The sequence below is a fragment of the Geotrypetes seraphini genome, chromosome 1 (genome assembly GCF_902459505.1).
Source record: "Geotrypetes seraphini chromosome 1, aGeoSer1.1, whole genome shotgun sequence".
Lineage (NCBI taxonomy): Eukaryota > Metazoa > Chordata > Amphibia > Gymnophiona > Dermophiidae > Geotrypetes > Geotrypetes seraphini.
Window position 1 is genome coordinate 456,391,402 of NC_047084.1, and position 17,609 is coordinate 456,409,010.

The 17,609-nt window shown below is 44.5% G+C and overlaps 1 protein-coding gene across 1 annotated transcript in view; it reads left to right on the plus strand.

Moving 5' to 3' along the window:
* The window catches only part of CACNA1F (calcium voltage-gated channel subunit alpha1 F), a 224,240-nt gene that overhangs the window by 28,629 nt on the left and 178,002 nt on the right, over positions 1 to 17,609 (plus strand). Inside the window, 5 exon segments of the mRNA XM_033922018.1 lie at positions 11,094 to 11,233; positions 11,346 to 11,488; positions 15,651 to 15,803; positions 16,632 to 16,828; positions 17,419 to 17,522. Coding sequence (XP_033777909.1) covers positions 11,094 to 11,233; positions 11,346 to 11,488; positions 15,651 to 15,803; positions 16,632 to 16,828; positions 17,419 to 17,522 — 737 coding nt within the window.

The following is a 17,609-nucleotide window of genomic DNA, read 5'->3' on the forward strand; positions in this document are numbered from 1 at the left end:
TGAGCCCCCCAAAACACTCCCAGAATCTACTTGACCCACCTGTCTACCACCCCAATAGCCCTTATGGCTGCAGGAGCCACTTATATGGCAGTACAAAAGTGTTAGGGTTTTTTTTTGGGGGGGATGCACATTTTTCACCATGAATGAAGTGATTAGAGTGGCTTATGGGCCTGGGTCCTCCTCTCCATGGTTCACTAACCCACCCCCAAGACCACTTAAGCCACCTCTGTGCAGCTCTACTAGGCTTTCCTATGCCATGCTGCCAGGTGCTAATGTTCTGGAGGCAGATATGTAAAGTTTTTATTATGATTTTTATGGGGGGGGGGGGTTCAGTAATCACTGGGCCAGTGTGTGTGGGTCTGTACTTTGTGGCTGCAGTGCTTATCTGGTCACTTTGGATACCTTCTTGTGATTTAGACCTGGTTTTAGATGGCCTAAGTCACAACGTCCAAGTTCCATCTTGGCAGAATTGTAAAACTGCCAAGACTAAGTCTAGGATGGCCCACGTCATGTCCAAATCCCAACCTCAACACTCCTCCTGAAACACCCCTTTTAGCTGTGGTCGTTCAGCAGCACTGTGAGAGCCTAGGTCATTTTTAAATATGTGTAAAACCCGGTTTGATTATCGGCACTTGGACGACTTGTCTTACTGATCGTCCAAGTGCCGATTTAGGCCGGCTTATAGACGTTTTTCTGTTTCGATTTTGAGCCCCACAGTCTCTGTCTCCACCACCTCTACCGGGAGATTGTTCCAGATAAGAGTAGAACCCACTGAAGGGCTTGTAGATCTTTCAAGCAGTTAAGAAGGATAGTGTGGTCCACTGGTTAAAGCTGCAGATATATTGCGGGAAAAGAGAACAGCATCCCAGTTACTGTCGAGAATTTGTCTGCTGTGATAAAGGAGGCCAAGAAGAGTATATTCGGTAGAATGATGGGGGCGAAAAACAATCTGACAGGGATGAAGTGCATTTGTACTTGATAGTAAATCAGAGTTGGATTGAAACCACTTTTTTTTGGCAATTTTTAAAACAAAAGGAAGATTGGAAATAGGTCTATAGTTAGTTACAATGGCAGGATCAAAACTAGGATTTTTGAGCAAGGGAGTAATAGTTGCATGTTTCCATACTGAGGGAAAATCAGCTGTAGCAATGCTATTATTGACCATTGATAATAAAGGTTCAAGGAGTGGATCCAGCGGGAATAGGGTCAGTAGAGGCTGAAGAGGGCTTTAGGAGCATGATCATTTTTAGAGAGGTTGAGGACTGAAGATTAAATGAGGCGAGATTGGCTAAAAGAATAAGGGTGGAAGCCAGTGTTCCCGCTAAGGTGCGTTGGCCTGCGCGCGCGCACAAAATATTACATCGCAGCGCAAAGTTTCTCTTCACAGCGCACACACGCGTCGCAAAGGTAAGGGGAGGTAAGGTAAGGGGACGCATTGGGGGGATTGCACTTCCCCACAATTGCCATGCTTCGGTTCCTCTTCTTCCTTCCTTCCTCCCCCCCCCCCCCGCGGGACCCTGCGGCACCATCAACTCTTACTCCCTCTAATGTCGGCCCTGCAGCTCCAGACTTCCTCGCACCTTCTCCCCTCCCCCTTTGGATCGCTATTATTTTAAATGTTATAGCCGCGGAGCTGTATCCATCAGTGGAGATGTCTAACCTCGGCCTGCCCCGGAACTCTTACTGCAACAGTGACTTCCTGTTCCTGCCTAGACGGGCGGCTGCTGCAGTAAGAGTTCCGGGGCAGGCCGAGGTTAGACATCTCCACTGATGGATACAGCTCCGCGGCTATAACATTTAAAATAATAGCGATCCAAAGGGGGAGGGGAGAAGGTGCGAGGAAGTCTGGAGCTGCAGGGCCGACATTAGAGGGAGTAAGAGTTGATGGTGCCGCAGGGTCCCGCGGGGGGGGGGGGGAGGAAGGAAGGAAGAAGAGGAACCGAAGCATGGCAATTGTGGGGAAGTGCAGAGCTGCAGGGAAGAGTGTTGCGGTACCCAGCTGGAGGGAGAAGGAAGATGAGGGAGGGAATTAAAGGAGATGCCAGGGCTTGGAGCGTAGGAGGAAGGTATGCCAGTCTAAGGGAAAAGGAAGGGGGAGATGTGAGAGCATGGAGGGGGAACGAAAGATGGAAGAAAAGGAAAGGAGAGAGATGCCAGAGAATCAGGGAAGGGGAGATACCAGACTATGAGGAGAGGTGTGGGAGAGGGAAGGCGAGGAGAGAGAGGCCAGACCAATGGGGGGAAAGGAGAGATGGAAGGGGGAGGCATACAGTTTCTGGAAGGGGCATAGAAGGAGAGAAGATGCCATATAGGGGAAGAGAGACGGCAGACAGTGAATGGAAGGAAGAGAGTTACAAGAAGATGAGGAAAGGAGAAACCACAGAAGACAAAGGTAGAAAAAAATTTCTATTTATTTATTGCTTTAGGAGACATGTGTCACTGTTTCTGTGAAGCATTGTATGCAGAGTCCAGCTTCTTGCTGGTTCAATTTAACCTTTGTCTATGTATTTTTATTTTATCCCCCCTTTTACAAAACTGTGAAGCGTTTTTAGCACCAGCCTTGGTGGTAGCAGCTCTGATGCTCAGAATTTTATGAGCATCAGAGCTGTTACCTCCGTAGCTAAAATCCACACTACAGTTTTGTAAAAGAGGGAGGGGTTAGTTTGTGATTACATATTCCTTACTAGGCGAAGGTGTTTTCTGTGTTCTGTGTGTTCGAAAGACATGGTTTTCTGTTAGGATTGACGGTGTAGGATTGATCTGTGCTGGTCTGGCTTGTTTAGTTTTACAATGGGTGTATTGATGTACTGCTCACTGCAATATGTAAGATGCTGCCTTTTCCTAGGTACTCATGTGTGACGTGTGGTTTGTTACTAAAAATCATGTTTTTCTTACAGATGGGGGGGGGTGCCAAAAAATGATGGGCCCCGGATGTTACATATGCTAGGTACGCCACTGTATGTAAAGATACCAGAAAGCTGGCGTAGCAAAAACTTCTAAGTTTTGAGTATTTAACCCTCCCACAATCTCACGGGCACTCGTTTCAAGTTTATTGAGATTTTGATTTAAACGCAATATCAAATATTTTCAATGCGTATAACAAAAATAAATTTGGGGAAATAAATAAAACCATTTGAACCAGTGTTCCCGCTAAGCTGCGCTGGCGTGCGCTGGCGCACAAAATATTACATCGCAGCGCACACGTTTCTCGTCACAGCGCACGATCGGAAGAGGCGTACGGCAGATGGCAGGGCGGCGAGAGGAGAATCGGGCGAGTTGGCTCATAACTTGCTGGCGCCCGATATTTTTGGCTCACGGTGAAAAAAGTTTGCTCACAACACCCGCCCGCTTAGAGGGAACACTTGGAAGCTGAAGGGGGAGTATCATTGGGCAAATAGAGGGCAGCAGGAGGTGTGGAAGGTAATGATTGTCTCAAGTGGATGATTTTTTTTCCCCTGTAAGCCAGAGGCATAATCATCGACAGAGGGAGGAGAAGAGGTTGAAGAAGGTGATGAATCAGAGAGAGAATACAGCAAATCATAAAGATATTTGTTATTTATTCAGTTTTCTATACCGTTCTCCCAGGGTGCTCAGAACGGTTTACATTAATTTATTCAGGTACCCAAGCATTTTTCCCTGTCTGCCTGGTGGGCTTACAATCTATCTAATATACCTGGGGCAATGGGGGGATTAAGTAACTTGCCCAGGGTCACAGGGAGTAGTGTGGATTTGAACCCACAACCTCAGGGAGCTGAGGTTGTAGCTTTTAACCACTGCGCCACACTTTAAGGATCTTAGAGATACATGTGTGTTTTGCATCCCGCAGCATATAAGAATAACATAAAGAAAGAAGGATTTTGACACCAGAGGCATTCTGCACTGCATAGCTAGCACCTCAAAAGGGAACATCCTGAATGATACCAGGGTTGTGAGACACAGCCTGTAGAGGAAAGAGGGTGTGAGGGTGCTAAATGGACAAGAACTGACTTAAGAGCCCTATTCCAGATGGCCATTTGGTCAGAGAGGTGGCAAGACAGAAAACTCTGCAGAAAAGGCTTCACACTGCTCAACAAAAGATTCAGGGATAAAGGTCTGCAATTTCCTTACCTGTTTCACAGGGGAATGGGGGGCTAAGATGGGGTAGGGGCTGCCATGGTATAGGAAAAACAGAACAGTGTGATCTGCCCAGGGTATCAGGTGAAGGACTGGAACCGGGGCAGGACTAACCAATAGGCCAAGCAGGCACGTGCTTAGGGCCCAAAATGGTCAGGGGGGTCCGATGAAGGAGGGCATTAACATTGTTTTTTCCAAATGGCGATGGGCCCCTCCAGCATCGATCGCCAATGCGGGCCCCCCCCCCCCCCCGATCGGCAACGCGGCCCCCCCATCAACGGAAAGTAAGACAAGCAAGCAACACGGGTAAGAAAGGCAACGGGAACTGTAATTGTGCAAGTGGTGCTGCTTGCCCAAAGCTTCCCTCTGACGCAGCTTCTTGTTTCCACCTGGGCGTATGGTGGGGTGGGGCGGGGCAGGGGGCCCAGTGTACTTGGGTGCCTAGGGGTCCTCGACTAATTAATCCTGCCCTGACTGGAACAGAAAAATAAGGAGCAGAGGAAGAACGGGTCAGGGCAATATCAAGCAGGTGTCCAGCCACCGCAATACTATGCTGACGGTACGAGGCCCGAAATGTTGGAATTCATTGTCCCGTGAGATAAGACAAGTGTCGGGCTTGCTGCAGTTCAGGAAACTGGTGAAAACTGTTTTATTCAAACTAATTTTTTGCCCATAATCTGCTATTAGTTCTGTTCCACTGCAATCACTTGATTTTAAGTAGTTTAGTTATTTTTATGTGTAATTTTAGGGTTGAGTCTAGTGTTAGGTATTTTATTATTGTATGTTTTGTGATGTTGTGTATTTAGAAAACACATATGTTTTTTTTGTTACCCACCTAGAATTGTAGGATAAGCAGGATATACATTGTTTTAATTAATTGAATAAATAAATGAATAGATGTACGGACTAATTGCTGCAGAGCCGAATCTTGAAGAAAAAGTGAAAAATCTCATGCAATCACATCTGATGTGGCAGGCCTCTTTAAGTTGAGAGAAACTCTGGAATGAAAGCAATCCAGGGAAATATTTCTCTATGGAAAAGGTGGTGGATGCGTGGGACGGCCTCTCAATGGAGGTGGTGGAAACAAAGACTGTATCTGAATTCAAGAAAGCATGGGACAAGCTCAGAGGATCTCTATGGGAAAGGATCCTTGCAACCCAGAGCAAGTCACTTAACCCTCCATTGCCCCAGTTACAAAAGTTAGATTGTGAGTCTTCTAGGGACTGAGCTACATACAAGTATATAGCCACGGGAAGGTGGCATATCAAATATTTGACCCTTTAGAGCAGGAGTGGCAAAGTCCCTCCTCGAAGGCCGCAATCCAGTCGGGTTTTCAGGATTTCCCCAATGAATATGCATGAGATCTATTAGCATACAATGAAAGCAGTGCATGAAAATAGATCTTGTGCATATTCATTGGGGGAAATCCTGAAAACCCGACTGGATTGCGGCCCTAGAGGAGGGACTTTGACACCCCTGCTTTAGAGCTTAGTAGTTGGTATGGATGGGCAGATAGTCTTTATCTATTCTAATGTAATTTTCTCTGTTTCTGTTTCCTATGGTTCCGTCTCCAAAATCTTGTATTCCTTCATGAATCCACACATCTTCCCTCAGCCCATCATTTATCCAACACTGCATGTAGCATCTCCAGCCGAAAGATTTGAATTCTGGCAATTCAAAGAATGGAACAAAGGGGAACAAGGAGAAAATAACTGCCGAGATGTGGCTGTGCAATAGTGGTTCATGCTTCATAGAAACATAGAAACATAGAAATAGACGGCAGATAAGGGCCCAAAGCCCATCTAGTCTGCCCACCCTAATGTCCCTCCCCTACCTTTGCCCTGTGAATAGATCCCATGTGCCGATCCCATTTGGCCTTAAAATCAGGCACGCTGCTGGCCTCAATCACCTGTAGTGGAAGACTATTCCAGCGATCAACCACTCTTTCAGTGAAAAAGAATTTCCTGGTGTCACCTCGTAGTTTCCCTCCCCTGATTTTCAACGGATGCCCTCTTGTTGTCGTGGGACCCTTGAAAAAGAAGATATCTTCCTCTGCCTCGATTCGGCCCGTAAGATACTTGAACGTCTCGATCATCTCTCCCCTCTCTCTGCGCTCCTCGAGTGAGTATAGCTGTAATTTGTCAAGCCGTTTTTCGTACGGAAGATCCTTGAGTCCCGAGACCATCCGGGTGGCCATTCTTTGCACCGACTCCAGTCTCAGCACATCCTTGCGATAATGCGGCCTCCAGAATTGCACACAGTATTCCAGGTGGGGCCTCACCATGGATCTATACAATGGCATAATGACTTCCGCCTTACGACTGACGAAACCCCTTCGTATGCAGCCCATGATTTGTCTTGCCTTGGACGAAGCCTGCTCCACTTGATTGGCTTCGTCGTCTTCTTCCCTATAGCAGTGATTCCCAACCCTGTCCTGGAGGAACACCAGGCCAATCGGGTTTTCAGGCTAGCCCTAATGAATATGCATGAGAGAGAGTTGCATATGATGGAAGTGATAGGCATGCAAATTTGCTTCATGCATATTCATTAGGGCTAGCCTGAAAACCCAATTGGCCTGGTGTTCCTCCAGGACAGGGTTGGGAACCACTGCCCTATAGAACCTTATCCATTCATACTTACACCTAGTGGTTGGAGCAGCTGCCTCCGCACCCTGAGGTTGTGAGTTTGATTCCCACTGCTGCTCCTTTTGACTCTAGGCAGTAGGCAAGTCACTTAACACTTCATTGCCCCATGTTGATTGTGTAAACCAGTGGTTCCCAACCCTGTCCTGGAGGACCAGCAGGCCAATCGGGTTTTCAGGCTAGTCCTAATGAATATGCATGAGAGAAATTTGCATATAATGGAAGTGACAGGCAAGCAAATGTGCTCTATGCATATTCATTAGGGCTATCCTGAAAACCCGATTGGCTTGGTGGTCCTCCAGGACAGGGTTGGGAACCACTGGTGTAAACCACACAGAAAAAGTGGTATATCAAGTCCCATCCCCTTTACCCTTTACCTTGTAGCTATTTTTAAAAGACTTATAATCTTGTGGCCATCTCATGGCTGCTCTTCGGGCCATACCCAGATTTTCAGCAGAATTATCAAGAAAATTATCTTTGATATCTCAGCATTATCTGGATAGTGTTGGGAGAAACTGGTGGCAGAACTAGAAGTTATCTGGGTACAAGCACTGAATATTAGCTATACGTGGGTATTCAGTGCCCATATCCAGGCATTTATCAGTGCTGAATAACAGGATATAGATTTAAACTTTGCAGAAGCATTTAAATCAACTGCTGACCATGTGGTGTTTATATATTGTGGGGGAGGTGGGGAGGCAGGTGGAATATATTTTAATTGCTTCTGTCCTAGTACAGGTTAATTTTATTTCACGTTTCTGTAGGAGACTTCAATCTCTGCCCCCCCCCCTCTCCCGCCTCCCCCCCAACCACCACTCATTCTCTGCCAGGCCAGTGGGTGTACATCAGTGGTCTCAAACTCAAACCCTTTGCAGGGCCACATTTTGGATCTGGCGGTACTTGGAGGGCCACAGAAAAAAATAGTTAATGTCTTATTAAAGAAATGACAGTTTTGCATGAGGTAAAACTCTTTATAGTTTATAAATCTTTCCTTTAGGCTAAGTCTTAATAATAATATTGTCATTTATAGCTAAAGAGATATGATCAAGAAACTGTTTTATTTTACTTTTATGATTATGATAAACATACCGAGGGCCTCAAAATAGTACCTGGCGGGCCGCGAGTTTGAGACCACTGGTGTACATCAATGAGGTATTTTCCCCCCCTTGGTTCGATCCTGCCTTGTCTTCTGACTAGGGCACAACTCATACTGTACGCAATGAGAGGTGCATCTTTCTCCAATAATGCAAGAAACGTATGACTAGGGCTGTCTCATAGGACTGAGGCTGGAACTTATAATGTGCATGGGATGTAACCTTCCACAAATATAGATCAACCCACTTCGGAGAGGATTCTATAGGAAAGGGGGCACCACATACATATATGATGTTGAAATTAAAAGAGTTAATGTCTTGATACTTAACCCTTATTGCCACCTCCTCCTCCATTCTCATTTTGGATGCTTGAAAATAGCTCCTCTAGAACCCTTGATAAAACCATTGTATGGCAAAACGGGTCCCGTCGGGCTGGCTAGTAATTCTGCACAATAAAGATAAGTGACAAAACTTACTGTGACAATCCTTTATTAAAATTCAGCCATAAAGTAAATTAGCAACAATAAGATTATTGCACAATATCAAGGAGGAGATGGCAATAAGGGTTAAGTATCAAGACATTAAGGGGCTCATAATCAAAAGAGAAAATGTCCAAAAACTGGCCTAAGTTGGCACTTGGACGATCATAAACGAAAGACGTCCAAGCGCCGATTACTGAAACGAGTTATGGACGTGTTTACAAACGACCTAGGCCTTCCCAGTGCCGCTAAACGACCAGAGCTAAACGGGGCATTTCAGGAGGAGTGTCGAGGGTGGGATTTGGGCGGGCCGTGGGCCGTGCTAGACTTAGTCGTACTGAATGTATAATCGAAAGTTTTACAACACAGCCTAGACGGAACTTGGACATTGTGACTTAGGCCATTTAAAACATGGTCTAAGTTACAAAAACCCCAGATAATGAGGACAAAACTATATTAAATGGATTTTTTCCACTAGACTTCAAACACCCAAGGTACTACTTAATATTTCTATTCGTACCTTTACTGGGGTGGTATTTTCATCATTGGTCTTAGCAAGTAGCATGTGCAAAAAGTTTTTAATATAAATTAATTTTCTCTTCCAGCTCTGCATAAATTATAAAGTGCTATGCAGTGCTGTAAAGGAAAGGCACTTATCTTTATGCCCGACAGCTGCCCAACCGTTTCACTCCTAGTTTTGTCAGGGGCTATGCCTCCTTTAATACAGACACCATCATTTTTAGTTAAGAAAGCCCTTACTTTGAGCCAAAAACATCACTATTTTTAGTACTGCACTCAGCCGACGTTTTTGGCTCAAAGTAAGGGCTTTCTTAACTAAAAATGATGGCGTCTGTATTAAAGGAGGCATAGCCCCTGACGAAACTAGGAGTGAAACAGTTGGGCAGCCGTCGGGCATAAAGATAAGTGCCTTTCCTTTATAGCACTCTATGCACTTTATATAATTTACGCAGAGCTGGAAGAGAAAATTAATTTATATAAAAAATTTTTTTGCACATGCTACTTGCTAAGACCAATGATGAAAACACCACCCCAGTAAATAATAATAATAATAATAATAATAACTTTATTTTTGTATCCCGCCATACCCGGAAGAGTTCTAGGCGGTTCACATCAATTAAACAAGGTTACAAGTGGTTTACAGCAGTTGAGCGGGGTTATGAGCGGTTCAATAACAAATTGATCAGAGTTGCCGGGGGGGGGGGGTGAGGGAAGGATGTAGAGGGGAGAGTGGGTGTTAGATAGAAGGGGCGTTGGGATCCTGGTCTTGGAAGAGGCGGGTTTTGAGTAGTTTTCTAAAGCCGAGGTAGTTGGGGGCCTTGAGGGCCATTTGGGATAACCATGGGTTTAGCTTAGTGGCTTGGAAGGCGAGGGTTTTGTCGAGGAATCTTTTAGAGTGGCAGAGTTTAAGGGAGGGGTAGGCGAATAGTTGGATTCTGCGGGAGTCCTTGATGCTGTGATTTAGGGCGAAGTGAGGGATGATGTAGCTTGGGGATAAACCAAATACTGTTTTATAGCAGAAGCAGGCGAATTTGAATAGGACTCTGGATTCTAATGGCAGCCAATGGAGTTTGTGGTAGAAAGGGGTGATGTGTTCCCATTTTTTCAGGCCGAATAGAATAGAAATATTAAGTAGTACCTTGGATGTTTGAGGTCTAGCGGAAAAATCCATTTAATATAGTTTTGTCCTCATTATCTGGTGTTTATATCTATTTGGACATTTCTAGAAGTTTCCTTATTTGGTTGCTAAGTTACAAAAACCAACCTAAAGTGACCAGATAAGCACTTCAAACACAAAATACAGACCCCCACACACTACCCCAGTGATCACCGACCCCTCCCCCCCATAAAAATTGTAATAACAACTTTAAATATCTGTCTCCAGATCATCAGCACCTGGCAGCCTGGCATAGGAAAGCCTAGTCGAGCTGCACAGAGGCATCTTAAGTCATCTTGGGGGTGGGTTAGGGACCCATGGAGAGCAGGACCCAGGTCCATAAGCCACTGTAAGCACTGAATTCATGGTGCAACATGTGCACTCCCCAAAAAAACCCAAAACCCTTTGTCTCCTGCAGCCATAAGGGCTATTGGGGTGGTAGATAGGTGGGTCTAAGATATTGTGGGGGTGTTTTGGGGGGCTCACCATGACCTATAAGAGAGCTGTAGTGAGATTATAATGTGGCACCCTTTTTGTGAAGTTCACAGCAGTGCCCTGGAAGGTACCTCACTATTCAGGTACCATGTCTGGGTGTCCAATCCATCACTTTGCTGACCCCTCCCACGTCCAACAGGGCTTATTCTAGGCATTTTTGACTTGGACGAATATTTGGACAAAAATGTAGTATAAAGATGGATGATTTAGCAGCTTGGACGATCAGACGGCTGGACATATAGTTAGACGATTTTCGGGAAAAAAAATATTTGGGGGGCATTTTTTGAAAATGTGGCCTAAGCTGGGTCAGACTTTGGATGACTTGCGACTTAAGCGAAATCGGGCTTAGACGTTTCTTTCGATTATGCCCCTCCAACCCTTTTAATTTCAACATCATATATGTATGTGCTGCCCCCTTTCCTATAGAGTCCACTCGGAAGTGGGTTGATCTATATTTGTGGAAGGTTCCATTTAATCTCACTTCATCATCTTCTTTATTCTGGCAGTGATTCACTGCATGGGATCTAACCCCTGAAGTAGGGGATTCCATCAGAGGTGTCTGCCTTGGATCTCAGCAGCTTCTCCTTGGTTTCAGGAACAAGTGGAATATATTTTTCTCATCATATTTACCATGGAAACCTTTCTGAAGATTACTGCCTATGGCTTGGTCATGCATCCGAGTGCCTACATTCGTAATGGCTGGAACCTTCTGGACTTTGTTATCGTGGTGATAGGGTATGCCTGTTGTGTTGCACAATTATCTTCACTAGTATCTATCTCACCGTGTTCTGACACATCTCTTGTGCATTGTTCTCACTATTTTCTTCTATTCTTTTCTCTTTTACAGGTTGTTCAGCGTTATTTTAGAGCAGTTTTCACACAGATCAGGGGAAAACCACCATATGAGCGGGAAACCAGGTGGCTTTGATGTGAAGGCGTTGCGGGCATTTCGAGTGCTCCGGCCCTTGCGCCTGGTGTCTGGTGTACCCAGTAAGTGCCAGTGCTGGAATGCGTGATATCACAATCATTATTATTCTCTGGTCTTTTTGTTGGGAGGGGAAAGGGCCTTTTTCCACTTATGCTGCATGACCATCTAGTTTTAACTCATGCCTTTTACCCATGTAGCTAGACAACAGAAAGAGAGAACAGACTACCTTATTACACAGTGATAAAGCAAAAACTGGTCTGCACATGTGTTGAAAAATTAAAACTAGATTATTAGTAAATTGCAAGGGCTATTGTCACATGTGCTACCCATAATATCCACTTTGGATTAATCCTGAGAACACTGGGAGGGTTCTCACAAGTATTGCTAAGGCCCTTCTCCCTACACTAGCAACTTCCAATCATTAAATGAATCCCACCAGTCTCTAGGCAACTACTCAGGTCCGCTATTTATTTCCTGGTAGTTTCTAGATTCTCACAAAAACTGTTTCTAGAAATTACATCTAAACAGTGAAATACAATAAATAAATAAATGCTGGGATAATTGAAAGAGGACTAACCAATGAACTTCAATAGGTATAACCATCAGATTAAAGAGACAAGAAAAAGATGTTCTTCTTTAAGATTATTTTAACTAGCCAGTGCCCTGGAAAGTATGAGTAAGTTCATGGGATACTCTTCATAAGTAGGATAGTCAGGACTGAAGGTTGTAGCAAATTCAAGGCTAGTTCTTTTTAGAACTGGTATTAATCAACTAATGATAGTCCAGAGTGAGGACTTCTTGGTCAATAACAATTTTGCAGGGGCAGGATATCACCTACCTAAGTGGTCTCCAATGTGGGACCACATCTGGCCCCAGATGTCCTCTATTGCAGCCCTCAAACGGTTGGCTGAAATGCTCTTCAAATTCTGTAAATGCATTAACTTAAATGCAGTGGCGTACCGGGGGGGGGGGGGTCTGCCCTGGGTGCAGAGACCATGAGGGGTGCTCCTGGGCTCAGCATCATGGTCCGGGAACTTTGCTGATCTGCTGGCATCGGGCCTTCCTCTCTGCCGGGTCCTGCCTTCACAGAAACAGGAAGTAGGTGGGATTGGCAGAGAGGAAAGCCCGATGCTGGCAGAGCAGCAATGGCAGTGAACAGGCTTCTTGTGGCCCGGCTCACCAGGGCCTTCCCTCTACCGTGTCACTAATGACATCACTGATGATGCAGCAGAGAGAAGCACTGGTACCCTGGTGCTTTACTGGGTGGAGTAGGTCACAAACAGTCCATTTGGTGCTGCTTCTAACGGTCGGCCATCACTGATGCTGCCGTTGGAGGCCCGAAGGAATGTCAAATTTCAAAGTGTGTGTGTGGGAGGGTATTGGTCGGGTCTGGAGGTGTTGCACAGGGGGATGGGAGGGAGGAATAGAAAGCTAATGCACAAGGGGGGAGAGAGGAAAATGGAAGAATTATTAGATATGGGCTGGAGAAGAGGAAGGGAGATGCAACAAAGAGGTAGAAAGGGTGAGAGGGAGAAATCCTGCGCATGGTGAAGGGGAAGGAGACATGCATGGAGAAGAGAGAAGGAGAAATGTTGGACATAGAGTGGAGGGCAGGGAGAGATGGTGCATGGGGAGAGAGAAAGAAATGTTGCACATGATAATGGAGGGGAGGAAGGGAGAGATGCTGCATGGAGGGGAATAGAGAGGTTTGACCCAGGGAACAAAGCAGGAAAAGAGAGAGAGATGGTAGACTGTGGGAAAGAAACAGAAATGTTGGATATGGCAGTAGAAGGGAAGGTACAGAGATAAAAGATGAATGGTGAGCACGGAGAAGAAAACATCAAATGGGCAGGAGACCCTGGTGAGCGAGTTAACAGAAGACAAACAGAAACCAGAGCCTGGAACCAACATGATTTGAATAATAACATGACCAGACAACAAAAGGTAGACAAATAATTGTATTTTCTATTTTGTGATTACAATATGTCTGATTTGAAATGTCTATCCTGCCAGAGCTGGTGTTAGACAGCAAGCATGAGCTAGGTAGGACCTAAAAGAGAGAGAAAAGTCTTTTTTGTTTACACCACAGCATGGGCATGGGGTTGGAGAGGTTGTAACCCTATATAATGTTATATTGTAACATTGTGAATGTTAAACTGTAACCTGTTCTGAGTTCTTTGGAAATGACGGGCTATATAGATAAATAAATAAAAAGACTAAAAATATTTTTGTATATAAGGAGCAGAGGGTAAAAAAATCATCGACCACGTATGTCACATACCACTGTTTCAATGTTGCCCACTTGAAACAGTAACTGAAAAGTCTCTTAAGTGTTATTCTGGTGTCTCATTTATGGGATTTGCTATTGTTTTTAAAATATATCCTTGATGTATTATAGACTCAATATTAGTATTACACTTCTCCTTCCGTATCCGGGGGTTAGGAGCAGAGCCGGCCCGCGAATATTAAAAAAACCACGAATAATATTCGGGCCGGTTCTGCCCCTAACCCCCGCTTCCCCCGGCTATTTTAAACCCTGTAAGCCCTCCCCCCTTAAGCCTTACCTGGCGATATAGCGGGTTTTCAGGGCAGGAGCGATCTTCCCATGCAGCTCCAGATGAGAAACTTTTTGTACTCAGTTCTGTGCATAAGCTATAGCTGCCACTAGCACAGATCTGGGTGCACGTGTGTGAGGTATGATTTTTCATGTAAGTGCACCTAAACTAAACTAAACCTTAAGTTTGTATACCGCATCATCTCCATAAAGATAGAGCTCAACACGGTTTACAGGTAATTCAATAAATGGGGGAAGGACATAATAAGAAATTAGAGGTTATGAAGAAGATAGCTAGCTTTACATTTTAAATAGATAGCTTTACGTTTTGGAGAAAAGCCAGGTTTTCAGATGCTTTCGGAATAATTGGAATGAGCCTAAGTTCCGCAGCAGGGCAGGGAGGTTATTCCAAAGCTCAGTGAATTTGAAGAAAAGGAATTTCCCTAATTTACCTGCATACATGACGCCTTTTAATGAGGGGAAAGATAGTTTGAGTATGTGGGTAGATCTGGTAGTGTCAGGTCTCAAAGAATTCCAGGATAGTGGGATTAGGGGAGGAAGAATACCATGTAGGATCTTGACAATTAGGCAGGTACATTTAAAGTGAATCCTAGAAATCACCGGAAGCCAGTGAAGTTTTGACAGAAGCGGGGAAACAAGGCCTATTCTATTTGCATACTATTTGGTTACTGCATTGGGGAGCTAAAATTTTGCATTAGTCTTGGTCTAGAGAGCCGTGTGCTAAAACTTATTGTGCCAAACCCTGTGGAAGCAGAAAATCCTACTTGGGATTGATTTGAAGATTTGTGCAGAGTAGGCCACCAGGCCAACCCAGGCTTAGTCTTAATTTGAACTATGCATTTTCATTTTTTTTTACACTGATGGTTTCTGATTTTGTTTATATTTTTTAATAAAGCTCAATTGTTTTCTTTTTTTATTGTATTTTGGTTTTCAATTTCTAGGATAATAATGGGGGACACGATTAAATACCTGGAAAGCCATGCTTCTTTGGCAGCTTTTAATGTGTATGATGGTTCTTGGAATTTGCTAACTACCAACTGTTAATTTTCATTGCAGCTTTGGACCACTTTTTGTATATCCGTGTCTGGGGTTCTCTCCCTGCGCTTTTTCCCTTACACCTTGTGTTGTGATATATTCTGGTGATAATGAATGTGCTTTCTCCCCAGATTTACACATTATGATCGGGTTTCAGTGTGTCTGTATAGTGGCGTAGTGAAGGTGAGAGGCGCCCCTCCCTCTCTTGTCCGTCCCCCCGCCGCATGCACGCCCGCCCCTCCCCGTACCTCTTTAACTTCCCCGTCAAGAGCAGCATCACCAATTTGCTGCCCGTGTCAGTGTCAGCTCTCCCTCTAACATCATTTCCTAGGTGCGGGTCCAGGAAGTGATGTCAGAGGGAGAGCTGACACTGGCGTGAGCAGCAGGTTGGAGTTGCTGCTTGTGCCATTGAAGAGCCAGAGGTACGGTGGGGGAAAAGTGAAGGCACGCACGCAACAGGGGAAGGAGTAGGAAGGAGCGGGGTTTGGACAGGTGCCAGTGCCCCCATCAAGATGGCACCCGGGGCACACCGCTTCCCCCTCAGTATGCCACTGTGTCTGTAGCTTCTCCATGTTTGTACATTTGGACATTAACACCTGTGCCTCTGTCTCCAGGTTTACACATTGTGTTGAACTCCATAATGAAGGCCATGGTTCCGTTGTTGCACATTGCTCTTCTTGTTCTCTTTGTCATCATCATTTATGCTATCATTGGGTTGGAGCTTTTCATCGGCCGAATGCACAAAACCTGCTTTTATATTGACTCAGGTAAGAGCCCTGAACCAGCATCTGTGCTCTCCGGACCTTGCCAGCTCCCTGTAAGTGCTACTGTTAACTCACTCGATCCCCACTTTCAAACATCCTGGCTATACAAAAACTGGGAATGATATTTTCTGTGATTAAGAAATGCTTTTTTAATCTGCGTATGCTGAGGAAGGTCAGACATCTTTTTCATCACCGTCACTTTTCTATTTTAGTTCAGTCAATTATATTATCCCAGCTTGATTATTGTAATGTCATCTACCTCAGTATTACAAAAAATAGCCTTTATAGATTACAACTGGTCCAAAATACTGCAGTGAAATTGATTTTCGGGAAACATAAGTTCGATCACGTGACACCATTATTTCAAAGCCTTCATTGGCTTCCTGTTTATTTTAGAGTTCAGTTTAAATGTGCTTGTGCTATTTTTAAAATTCTTTATGATATTTTCACTCCTCTGGTTCCTTTATCCTGGAATCTTTATAGATTCTCTTTTGCAAGGGGCAACCAGCAATACAAATTATCTCTCCCTTCCAGGAAAGGGATAAGAGGAGTTAAGATTTTGGCCAATCCTTGATCTTTAAGCTTTCTCAACTCTGGAACGATCTTCTGTTCCCCATAAGAAGTTCTGGTTCTCTCTTATTTTTTCGTAAGTTTTTGAAAACTACTTTATTCACCAAACACTTTGGAAATTAATCCTTTTCAAAATTTTTCTTTTATGGTTCTTATTTTTTAAGTTAACTATTGTAAACCGAGTTGAGCTTTCTTAGAAAGAAGACTCTGTATATAAAGCCAAGTATTAGAGTAGATTAGATTTCTTTCTCTTTTCCTTAGATATTGTAGCAGAAGAAGAGCCATCCCCATGTGCCTTCTCTGGCCATGGCCGAGAATGCCATCTGAACAACACAAAGTGCCGGGGCAAGTGGGAAGGGCCCAATGGTGGCATCACGAACTTTGACAACTTCTTCTTTGCCATGCTCACAGTCTTCCAGTGTGTTACCATGGAGGGTTGGACAGAAGTGCTTTACTGGGTGAGTCTTCTTTCCCTTGGGGAGTAGTGTCAGGATGGGGAAGAGGGGGAGGGTTATCACAGCCGACCAGGAGGGGTGAGGCTATAGTGTTTTACTGACAGCCTCTTAGTGCATTTTCTTACAGGGCTGGACAGAATGCTGAGACAAATAAATCTTGATTAGAACCTAAAGGGTAAAGGCCTGTAGAAAAACCTATAGGAGTAAGTACTAAAGGATAAGACTAAGAGCTACCATACTCATTGGTACATTGTTAATTCTGCAGGTGCAGGGTCAATGACTTATGATGGTAGTTACTGGGGAGGGGAAGGGGTGGAGGGTTAGCCTACTGGTTAGAGCCCTGGGCTGAGATCCAGAGACACTAGGATTCAATTCCAACTATTACTCCTTGTGATCTTGGGCAAATCACTCAACCCTCTATTGCCTTAGACAAGTTTAGATCCTATAATCCCACTGGCGATATGGAAATACCCACTTTACCTGAATGTAGCTCACTTTGAACTACCAGTGAAAAGGCATGAGCTAAATCCAATATAAAATAAGGGAGATGATTTCAGAGCTCTGACCCTCTGATTTATTTTCTTTTCCTGCAGATGCAGGATGCAATGGGTTATGAACTTCCTTGGCTTTACTTCGTCAGCCTTGTAATCTTTGGCTCTTTCTTTGTCCTAAACCTGGTCCTGGGTGTTCTCAGTGGGTGAGTCTTCTGCCAGTTGAGAGCATCTGTCAACTCTCTTTATATGGTCTGTGTACAAAAGTGCTCACCTTTTATTTTACTTTACTT